The 11,763-nt window shown below is 48.2% G+C and overlaps 1 protein-coding gene across 1 annotated transcript; it reads right to left on the minus strand.

Annotated features, from left to right (window-relative positions):
- Positions 1 to 4,741: 4,741 nt before the first annotated feature.
- LOC143836818 (uncharacterized) lies at positions 4,742 to 10,102 on the minus strand. Its single transcript, XM_077336317.1, has 2 exons — positions 9,277 to 10,102; positions 4,742 to 5,897 (listed from the first exon to the last, which is right to left on the minus strand). The coding sequence occupies exons 1-2, from the start codon at positions 9,794 to 9,796 to the stop codon at positions 5,155 to 5,157; spliced, it is 1,263 nt and encodes a 420-aa protein (XP_077192432.1). The 5' UTR covers positions 9,797 to 10,102; the 3' UTR covers positions 4,742 to 5,154.
- Positions 10,103 to 11,763: the final 1,661 nt, after the last annotated feature.

The following is an 11,763-nucleotide window of genomic DNA, read 5'->3' on the forward strand; positions in this document are numbered from 1 at the left end:
TAGTTATGGTACTGAAGATCATGGATATATCATTAATTGGTTTAGAAAAGACCATAAAAGCATATAAAAGTATCTGGGGCTCATTATTTTTTAAGTACTGCCATCTGTAGTTTGTTGTCGTTGCTTTTTAAGTTGTTGGGGTTTTATAGGGATTTTATTGTATTTTATCGGAATTTGTGAACAGCCATGAGATGAACCCTCATGAGTGGTAGTATATAAATCGCAAAATAAATAAACAAACAAATAAATAAATTCAACCTCAGCCCTGGCCCGACTCAGGCCCTTGGATGGCCCGTGGTAAGGGAACACACATTCTTCCACATTCCCTGAGATGCCGCAGATGCTATCGGGGGCTAGGTCAGGACAGTGCTCCACCCCCAACCTCCCACATATCCCTGTCAGCTCCATGGAACCGCAGGGCTGGCTGTGGCATTCCCCCACTCCCATCTTGGTGGAAGAGCAGTAGCCACTCCCCTGCCATCATCTGGTGGGGGGCCCCATGCACCCCACTCCTGCCTTCTGCCACTGCCAGGCAGCACACTGGGTTTCTAGCTTTGGTGTTGTGTGCACACACGCACCACAAGAGAGCTGTCCACATATGCCAGGGGATTCCCTCCCCCGTGCATGTGGGAAACAGTGGGGAATGCCACCCCAACTCAAGAACCCAGCCGCAGCCCTGCATGGCTTCTGCCATGCATAATCGGTCAATGTCCCCACTAGACCCCTGCCTCTCATGGTTTCCTAAAATAAGAGAGGAGAGGATAGAAGTTCTCTCCAGGAGATTATCAACCTCTCCCTCTCAATGGGAGATTTCCTGGAAGGGCTGAAAGAGGCAGTGGTCTGGCTACTGCTGAAAATACCATTTTTGGACCCACAGGACCTGGCCAACCACCGATGTTTCTGGGGAAGATAGCTGAGAAAGACAACTGTAGACTAATTGCTAACATGCCTAGAGGAAACGTCAGTCCTGGATCCATTCCAGTCTGACTTCTGGCCTCGCTAAAGTGTGGAAATGGTGCTGGTCACCTTGGTGGACAACCTCCAGAGATAACTGGTGAAGACAGTAAGGCCAATGGCATTGAGAGGGAGAGAAAGAAGGACAACACAGAGAAAAATAGCTGCACATGAGTAAATGTGATGTCGCTGTGTCACCTGGAAGTGACATAGTATATTGCTGATGTTGGGAATGATACCCTGGTTTGTGGGCAAAAGCTCCAGGGTAGAATTAGCTTCTAACCGTAGAGTTTTGCCCCCAAACCAGGGTGTTACCCCCCAACTTCACCAACATCTCTCACCAGTTCTGGGTAATATTTCACCAGTTTCTTATAGCTTTAAAACAGGAAAAAGAAGAAGAATGTCGCTTTTCTTTACCCAAAGGAGGCTCAAAGTGGTTTACAGTTGCCTTCCCTTTCCTCTCCCCACAACAGACACCCTGTGAGGTAGGTGAGGCTAAGAGAGCCCTGATATCATTGCTCGTTCAGAACAGTTTTATCAGCACTGTGGCAAGCCCAAGGTCACCCAGCTGGCCACGTGGGGGAGTGCAGAATTGAACCAGGTGTGCCAGATTAGAAGTCCACACTACAAACTGGGGGCTTGCCTGGCCCACAAATGGGGATTGGCAAAACTAGCAGGTAGTCTTTAAAAGCCTATCTGTACCAGAAAGCATTAAAGAGAATTCAAAGCACACGTTGAAGCCATAACTAGCTTAAACTTATGTGCTTTAGCCAGGTTCCTTTCTTGAATATCTGCGGCAGCCTTTCTGGGGTTTCTTGATGACCCTGGAATGGTTTCCCAAATGGGTGGAAGTTTATATATATATAAACTTCCATATGTATATGTATATGTATATGTATATGTATATGTATATGTATATGTATATGTATATGTATATGTATATGTATATGTATATGTATATGTATATGTATATGTATATGTATATGTATATGTATATGTATGGAAAGCAAAGCAGAGAATATGTTGTGAGTTTGCTGAGGTGATTTTTCTCACAAGATTGTGTTTTTCTTGTTGAACTTCTTGATTAAATCTCAGATGTTCCATTTAATATATAGAATAACAATGTTTACTATTGAGTCAACAGACTTTAAGTAATACATGTGCATTTACTAAACACTGCAATTTCCAATGGACTCTAGGCTTGTAGAAGTGTCCCCAAAAAAGTATCCCAAAACTCTTTTGCATGGTTTCAGTAGGTTTCTGCTGGGTTTCCCAAAATAGTATGGTTTCAGTAGGTTTCTGCTCAATGTACCAAACATATTAGAAGCAAGGAATGTGCTTTAGACACATCGCTGTTTCTGACAGTCTCTCTGTAGTATTTAAATAATTGAGGATTAAATATCACTTGAACTTAGGAAACTATGTTTTTTCTTTAATGCACCAATAGTTGGCATGTTTAGAAAAAACATTTAAAAATACAGAGCAAAAAAACAGTGTTCATAGTCCCAGGACACTCAACTGATTCTGTTATGGCCTAAAGCCATTCTGTTCTCTACATGCTGGTAAATCTGTTGATCTTAATCCAGAATTTAAATAAAAACTGTTTCAGAAAAACTGGGAGTTACAAGAAGCAGTGGAACACAGATGAGAAGTTGTCCAGTTATATTCACATATGTATTGGTGTCTGAACTGCTTAAACTACTGTTCATATGCTACATTACTTAATACTAAGAATGTTGTAAAGCAACTTGAGGTATTTCCTGCATCATTTCCACTGAAATAACCATCATTTTATGTTACCCTAATATGTTATCTTGTAAAAGCTTCTGTGAATCCATTGCAGGTATTTCAAAAATCCTTTGTATAGGGACATTGTATTAAAGTGTGAATTAAATGTATTATATTGACAAAATAGTTTTGCTGCTTGTTACTCCACATGTGGCACAATTGATGTATAGGCTTGTTTGGTGCTTTGAATCCTGTAAGATTTCCTTTCCAGTAGTTGCTTTCCCTACAAAGTCTCTGTTCTTGTCTAACTTGTAAGGGGGAAATATTGAATGTGAGTTGTCATTTTCACTGTGTTGCCATTTTCACTTTCAGAGTAGACTGGTGCCTCCTCTTAGGAGCTAAAGAAGCTTCTTTACCATTATTGGTCTGGACAGTTTTTAAAAGGAAAAGGACTGACCTGGCCTGAGAATTATTATGTTGGCATTATCTCAGCTGGTGGGATTTCCTTGCTGCTGGCTTGAAGGTAGCAGATCCTGCCCCTTAGCTCCAAAATGGTGGACAGTCTGGAAAGCTCCTGGACTCTTGCAAGACTTGGATGTCACAGCAACTGTCTGATCCTATGCCATTGGGGAGCTTTTTTGTAAAAAAAAAAAAAAAAAGCAATTGAAAATTTATTTTGGGATTTATATACCATCTTTCTCAGTTGCTCAACTTGGGGTGGTTTACATAGTCTAAAAACTCAGTAAAAATCACCTAGATAAAACCAGATTAAAATATAATTGGCTGGTAGGTGGCTAGTTTGGAGAAGAATGACGCGACACACTGAATTGGCAAAAAATGGCCACAGCTTTATTAACATTCAACCACAACACATAGGGTTGGGGCAACAAGGGTATGAGTCTAGACTAGCAGTCCGCTGACTGCAAACATGCTTCACCCCAAAAGGATCCCATCAAAACCCCGCTGGGTTACGGGTCTCCTCTTCGGGTAATCCTGCAAACCAGGGAGACAGCCCATGTGGAGGACCAAAGGGCGCAAACCTCCTTGGTTACCTCCAGGGCCATCTGGTCATGAACGAGCACACAAGCCTACCCCACCGGGTCTGCATGTGGCTCGTTACCACCACCCCCTTTAGGGGGCCCCATTCCCCGCAGGGATGCCGATCGCCCACCGGCTCTAATGCAACTAGACTCATACTCTTGTGCAAATACTGCTGTGACAAATAAAACCATACAACAATAACCCAATAATAAAGGGAGGGTGGGTGGGTAGCTTGCCTGTGCTCCGGCGAAAGAGGCGGGGAGGGAACAGGCAACCGTCCCAAACGGACGCTAAGCCCCGCCTCTCCTTTTTCGCGCTGCGCGAGCCGCGGCGCTGCCAGGGAGCCCACAGCTGCGGCTGGCTACTGCCGCTCTCTTCTCCCCACCCCCCACGCCGCCAAAAAGCGGCACGGGTAAGTCCGTGGCGCTCATTGGCTGGTAGGTGGCTAGTTTGGAGAAGAATGACGCGACACACTGAATTGGCAAAAAATGGCCACAGCTTTATTAACATTCAACCACAACACATAAGGTTGGGGCAACAAGGGTATGAGTCTAGACTAGCAGTCCGCTGACTGCAAACATGCTTCACCCCAAAAGGATCCCATCAAAACCCCGCTGGGTTACGGGTCTCCTCTTCGGGTAATCCTGCAAACCAGGGAGACAGCCCATGTGGAGGACCAAAGGGCGCAAACCTCCTTGGTTACCTCCAGGGCCATCTGGTCATGAACGAGCACACAAGCCTACCCCACCGGGTCTGCATGTGGCTCGTTACCACCACCCCCTTTAGGGGGCCCCATTCCCCGCAGGGATGCCGATCGCCCACCGGCTCTAATGCAACTAGACTCATACTCTTGTGCAAATACTGCTGTGACAAATAAAACCATACAACAATAACCCAATAATAAAGGGAGGGTGGGTGGGTAGCTTGCCTGTGCTCCGGCGAAAGAGGCGGGGAGGGAACAGGCAACCGTCCCAAACGGACGCTAAGCCCCGCCTCTCCTTTTTCGCGCTGCGCGAGCCGCGGCGCTGCCAGGGAGCCCACAGCTGCGGCTGGCTACTGCCGCTCTCTTCTCCCCACCCCCCACGCCGCCAAAAAGCGGCACGGGTAAGTCCGTGGCGCTCATTGGCTGGTAGGTGGCTAGTTTGGAGAAGAATGACGCGACACACTGAATTGGCAAAAAATGGCCACAGCTTTATTAACATTCAACCACAACACATAGGGTTGGGGCAACAAGGGTATGAGTCTAGACTAGCAGTCCGCTGACTGCAAACATGCTTCACCCCAAAAGGATCCCATCAAAACCCCGCTGGGTTACGGGTCTCCTCTTCGGGTAATCCTGCAAACCAGGGAGACAGCCCATGTGGAGGACCAAAGGGCGCAAACCTCCTTGGTTACCTCCAGGGCCATCTGGTCATGAACGAGCACACAAGCCTACCCCACCGGGTCTGCATGTGGCTCGTTACCACCACCCCCTTTAGGGGGCCCCATTCCCCGCAGGGATGCCGATCGCCCACCGGCTCTAATGCAACTAGACTCATACTCTTGTGCAAATACTGCCACAGAACGAGATAAACAACTCGTTCCCGCCAACCCTAATACATATAACCAGTCAGATAAAGCCCCCCTTATACTGTGGAGCCATAAATCCATCCCCCAATGAGAGAGATGAACTCCGTCGGGGCGATACAAGGCATCAATCTGGCTGTCAATGTCCGGATGCCATATAACCTGACCCCCCAAATTAACAATAACTCGCGAAACAGAACGATTAATTTTTGTTTTTGCACGGTTGATGATCGCTGGACTTTTTTCACTTCTCCATGTCCGTCGGCTCAGTAGCTCAGACCAAAACACGGCCGTGCTTGGCAAACGATGGCGCAATACAAGCAAGTCCTCGGACATTGCGTTGATTAATTGCCGACCCTTGATGCTTGGAATGTCGTTTTCGCCGAGCTGGATGACCACTGCCGCTGGAAATCCCCAACGATGCACCGCTTGTGCCACGAACGTCAACATGGATGTCCACCGCATTCCCCGATGACCATCCCAAATAAGACGCAAGTGATCATCAAGGCCGAGATCTTGGCTCCAGCCGGAAAAACTTGCATATTGTCCAGCCCAGTACACGATACTGTGGCCTATCATCAAAACCGTCCTCACTGTGGGGCGTAGTCCTAGAACAAGGCATAGATTAATAAACAGCATCTGGACGCACATAAGATTTGTAAGCCGCTGATCGCCACCTCCCCAATGACATAATCTGCGTGGCGGAAGCCCCGTCCTGAAAGGCTTGTGTCGCAGCTCCTATTCTAAACGAATGTGTGCCATACTTTCCCGCATCTAAGCCCATTTTACGTAAACAAGCTCGTAAAATGGCTAAAAATTGAAATCTGGAAAAATATGTCCCGTCCTTGTGTATGAACAAAGGACCCTTGCCCTGTGGACGTACGCGTAAATACTCAGTCAACCAGTGTACTGGGCAAACCCTGCGATTGGGTGAACTCGGGATAGAAACTGAAATGCCTTTTCCCAACTGGTCCGTCTTTGATTTTTTCAGCCACACCACAATATTATTATGCTGAATGACCACATCATCTCGGGTCAAAATTCCCGAAGTAGGAGATGAACGTGATGGAGAGATTATTTCCCCACAACGAAAGGCTCCGAAAAAGGCTAACGTAAATGCAGCTCCCGCCAGTGACACCTCATACTGGTCAAAACAAACCCCTTTTAAGTTAAGCAAAAGGTTGCCTAACAACAGTTTGTTAATCGGACGCCTCGAATCTTTGCCCACAGGATGAACTCTTCTCCATCCTTTTATCGCCTTCTTAGCTAAAAATGATGAACCAGGGTCCCAACTACCCCATATTTTACTAAAAAATGATAATCCTGCCATATGAACCCTGATTGTGCGTGGGGAGGTCCCTTTTTCCCAAAGAAAAACCAAGTAACACAGTAACAGGCGTTCAGACATAGGCCACTTCCCTCTGCAACCTAAAGTTGCCGCATAAGACGTGAAGTTCCTCGCCGCTCCTTCGTACGCACGACGCGTCGAAGGTGCCAAGGACCCTAACACGCCCCTCAAGATCACTCGTCGCCAAGTGACCAAAGTTCTTCTGGGAAGATGTCCGGATTTGCGTTTGCTCCCGGGGCCAACCGACGAAATCTCTCGTCCTGAAAACGAGAGAGAGCGTCGGCTGTCTCGTTGTGAACTCCCGCAACATGAGAAGCCACAAACGTGATGTTAAGCTCCAGACAAACGAGCACAAACCTGCGAATTAGCCGCATGACCCTCCCTGATTTTGAAGATTGTTTATTAATAACCTGAACCACTGCCTGGTTGTCACACCAAAAAGTGATTCGCTTGTTACGAAACAAATGACCCCAGATGATCACAGACACTAAAATTGGAAACGTTTCCAAAAAAGTAAGGTCCCGCCGTACTGCTACAGACCATGAAGCAGGCCACCGCTCGGCGCACCAATTAGTGTCATAAAAAACGCCAAAACCTAAACTCCCTGAAGAATCAGAATGAACCTGTAAGCAATCCTTCAAGGTCAAAGGCGTTTGCCAAATGGCAACACCGTTGAAAGAATCCAGAAATCGTTGCCAGACTGCCATGTCCTCTTTTATCTGGCGCGTTATGCGTATGTGATGGTGTTGCTTACGCACTCCTGCCGTGGAATGCGCCATACGTGCGCAAAAGGCCCTGCCAGGAGTGACGACCTTACAAGCAAAATTTAGATGGCCCACTAAGCTTTGCATTTCTTTTAACGTGCACTTGGCTCTTTTGGATAAGTCAGCTAGCAACCTTCTTAGTTTCTGTAACTTTTCAGAAGGTAGCCTGGATGTGCCCACTTCAGAATCCAGCTCGATGCCCAGGTATGATAACCTAGCCACCGGACCTTCTGTTTTTTCCACGGCCAGTGGCACCCCTAGCTCTGAGGCTAATTCCTGAAATGCGGATAAACGTTGTGCACATGCTGGCGAATTCTTTGGTCCCGCAAAAAGAAAGTCATCTAGGTAATGAGTGACTTCCCGAAATCCCCCCTTTGCTTTTACCGCCCATTCCATGAATGTGCTAAATGCCTCAAAGGCTGCGCAAGCTACTGCACAACCCATCGGCATTGCTTTATCCACGTACCAGGCCCCCTTGAAACATAAACCCAGCAGTTCAAAATCTGCAGGATGTACCGGAAGCAGCCGAAATGCTGACTTGATGTCGCATTTTGCCATGAGGGCCCCATGGCCACAGGCCCGCACCATACTGACTGCTTGGTCAAAAGGAGCATAGCGGACTGTGCATAACTCGTGAGATATCCCATCATTTATGGATGATCCCTTGGGATAAGATAGGTGATGAATCATTCTAAATTCACCAGGAACTTTTTTAGGAACGATCCCTAAGGGTGACACTCTTAAATTGGGAAGTGGCGGAACAATAAAGGGGCCTGCCATCCGCCCTTCATTACATTCCTTCTCAATTTTTTGTGCTACCAAATCAGGCATGACTCTGGCAGACTTTAAATTCTCACAAGTGGTAGCTACCCGAGGCCCAGTGTAAGGAATCCTAAAACCTGCCAAAAACCCTTGCTTAATGTAATCAGCCGCATCCCTTTTGGGATAACGCTGCAGCCACTTCAAAAGATTAGGCAGACTTACCGGAGTATTAGCCTTGCAGAGTAGTGATGGTGGAATGCCACTAGGTGGTTTTAGCTGAGCTTGAAGGTCCTGCTGTTCCCGACCCACCGTCCTTTTTTCCGGAAGGTCGGGCGGTCCGAAAGGGCATCTGTGTACCCCCCTTCGGGCAGGATGGAAGTGGGTGGCCACCCCCACACACCTCACACCTATGCTCGAAGCGGCAGCGCCTACGCCTGCAGCCTTTATTATTGAAATCCCAGCAGGGTAGCCCAGAAGGACGCCTTCCTGAGCCCCCCGCTTGACCTCTATCTCTAGGGCGTTTTGCGCTGGATCCCACTTGCACAAACCAAGTGTCCGGATGTTTTAGGTCCCAGCGCGCATCCGGATTTTGCGATGCCAACTCACGAAAAAGGCGGTCATATTCCATCGCAGCTTCATCTCCTGCGATGTCACGAGCCTCTAAAATGTGAGAGAGATACCTCCCCAAATGCCATCCTCTCTCAGGGTAAGATCCCGCCACTATAGTCAGATAAACGGCGTACCCCTTTAACCAATTGTCAAATGTTCTCTCACATGCCGTGAAAGTTTTATGTTTTTTCTTGTCCCTCCGGCTGCCAGTATCCCCACCTGAATCTTGGCCAGGGATCAGTGCAAAGAAATCAACGAAATAGCCCTCCAGGGCTCTCTCCCGAAGCTTAGGCTTCAAGTGGGCCCCAGGGGGCGCGTCCGACACCTTGCATTTTACCGGGGGAGCCCTCTCGTTCTTTGGTACTCCAGCCTCATCTAACAGGGTTGTGGTGTTCGACCTGCGTAGGTCCATCCATTTCGGAATCCCCGGAATGAAAGAACTCTGTATCCAGAACCAACCCTCCCGCCGTACATCTGTCCCCTCATCCCAAGAGGTGGACTCACCCGACGAAGGACTGCTGCATATAGAACGCCTTCGTTTATGTCCCTTGGAATTTGAGTGTCTCTTATGCCGAGTACCAGATGTTCTGTCCACTCGAGCTGACTCTTCAGAAGTACCACTTGTACCCTCACTGGATTCCCCAGAAAAGCTGAGCCTTCCAGAAGAACCACTTGCTCGATGCGCCATTGAAATTTTTTCAAAAGCACGAGCGTAACCCCGCCAATAATTATTGTAAGGTTTTTTGTTCTCCCTCTTGCCTTTTGAAACTACCTGTCTACTTGTGCCAGATGCCTGACTAATAAAACTTGAAGTCTCTGAGTCAACAGAATCTGCGTCCACAGATTCATTAGAAGCAGGTGAATCTGTAATTACCCGGGCCCTTGGACGAATTGGTGCCCTGCTCCTATGCTTCCTTTTAGCTGCAGCAGATTTTTCTCTGCTACTTGATTTTTTCCTGCTGTCTGTAACAGGGGAGCCATCCTGAGAAGAAGACTGCCCAGATAAACCTCCAGAGGGCGCCATACCCCTAGCCTGCTGCCTAGTTTGCCTGGCAACAGACCTCCCCCGCCGTTGAGTCACTGGCTTAGCAGCAGGTTTTTCCCTAGGCCTGCCAGCCCCAGATCCCCTTGAAGGGCTAATAGAGAGAGGCTCAGGACTGCCTCTCGCTTCTCGAGTAGCTGCTGGCCTGCTCTTGGAGGTGCTAACATTCCGGCCCCTTTGAAGGGCCCCACCCCCTTTTGGCCGTACAGCCGGCAGAGCAGAAGCCCAGGCTTCCCGTGCCTTAGCTGCGCTGTCACGCCGACTGGACTGCCTCTGAGAAGAAGCAGCCCTCCCCCCTCCTGCTGCTTTTGAAGCAGTCATCGGGCCCTTCTTCTGCCCCTTGCCCTGCTTTCTGGAACGCTGCTTCGACGCCATGCGTTCCTCTAACAAGCCTCTTTTATTTTATTCTATAAAGATCTTCCCTTAACCGCCCCTTTTACGTTTTTTTTTTTTAAAAAGGGGGGGGTAGAGGAAAAAACCTTCCCAAGCTGAAGCTTGCCCAAGCAGGAAGCTGGAGTTGCTGCGCCGCTAAACAGACTCCTGCCAGTCAAGCCTCTTCGCCTGGACCCGATTTCCCTCACAGAGCACAGAAGGCAAACCGCTAGCTTGCCTGTGCTCCGGCGAAAGAGGCGGGGAGGGAACAGGCAACCGTCCCAAACGGACGCTAAGCCCCGCCTCTCCTTTTTCGCGCTGCGCGAGCCGCGGCGCTACCAGGGAGCCCACAGCTGCGGCTGGCTACTGCCGCTCTCTTCTCCCCACCCCCCACGCCGCCAAAAAGCGGCACGGGTAAGTCCGTGGCGCTCAATAAAACCACAATTTATCACTGTGTTATCAGTCCTAATTACTGAGATCAATATTGTAGCTGGTAAGATGTTAGTTATTAAGTGGGGAACAAGGGAGAAAGGGAGGACAGAGGGAGCAGGAGGGAGGCCCAAGATTTGCTATAGGTATTATCTAGCTAACTAGGGTCAAAGCCCATTGTATCCAAGAATACAACGGGCACTAGAGCTTGGCAGTGGGAAGAGGAAGGGGAGGACTTGTCCAGTCTGTAAGGGCATGGGGTTGAATGTGTGTGTTGTGTGGGAGGTTGTGGTGGCGTGGTGGCAAATGAGGGCATGGGTGGGGAGATATGGGTGTCAAGAACCTGTGGTTTGGAATGTGTGTTGAGTGTGGGAGAGGACTGACCTTTGGGAATTGTGGCATAGTGGTTACAGATGAGCTTTCCAGAGTCATGTCTTCAGATATGTGAAGGGAAAATCAGACTGGAGACTCTTCTTAGGGGAAGATTACATGGCAACCAAGTACTCCCAATTCTTCATCATTTCCCTTCTTGTGTGAATTAGGCCACAAACACAGAAATGCCCCTCTTCCCTAATACACATGGGGTAGTCACAGTACACAGGTGTCCATCCTGTTCTTTCTTCTCCATTTTTTCACTGTTGATAAAATGTTATGTGCCCACATGCTTCTTTCATGGTTGCTCCTTCGAAGAAGAACAGATTTTTGTACCCTATTGTTTACTATCCTAAGGAGTCTTAAAGTGGTTTACAAACACCATTTCCTTTCATCTCCCCACAATAGACAACCTGTGAGGTATGTGGGGCTGTGAGAGGTCTGAGAGAACTGGGAATGGGCCGCAGTGACCCAGCAGGCCACAGGTGTCTCAAAGCATTTTCCAATCGTCCTCCCTTCCTCTCCCCATAGCAGACTCCCCATGAGGGAGGTGGGGTAGAGAGCCTCACATGGAAGCTGGCAACCCTTAAGAAGAAGATTCTGTGTGCACAGCAGTCTTGACCTTAGTATGGTTTTTTATACTGGTTTTTTATTTGTCAGGCCAAGCTTGGAAAAAGTTCCCATGTCTCTCTAGCCATTTACTTGTTCACTATTTACAGTTTCAGGCTGTAAATATTTATTTAGATCTTCCTGCACTTTCTAGATTCACAGGACTG

Source organism: Paroedura picta, chromosome 4, assembly GCF_049243985.1.
Source record: "Paroedura picta isolate Pp20150507F chromosome 4, Ppicta_v3.0, whole genome shotgun sequence".
In the NCBI taxonomy this organism is placed as follows: Eukaryota; Metazoa; Chordata; class Lepidosauria; order Squamata; family Gekkonidae; genus Paroedura; species Paroedura picta.

Coding starts and splice junctions, on each gene's coding strand:
- LOC143836818 (XM_077336317.1), bottom strand. CDS start 9,796: ATGGCGCCCTCTGGAGGTTTATCTGGGCAGTCTTCTTCTCAGGATGGC. Junction 5,898..9,276: donor ATGCAGCAGTCCTTCGTCGG/GTGAGTCCACCT, acceptor GCCTTGTTCTAG/GACTACGCCCCACAGTGAGG.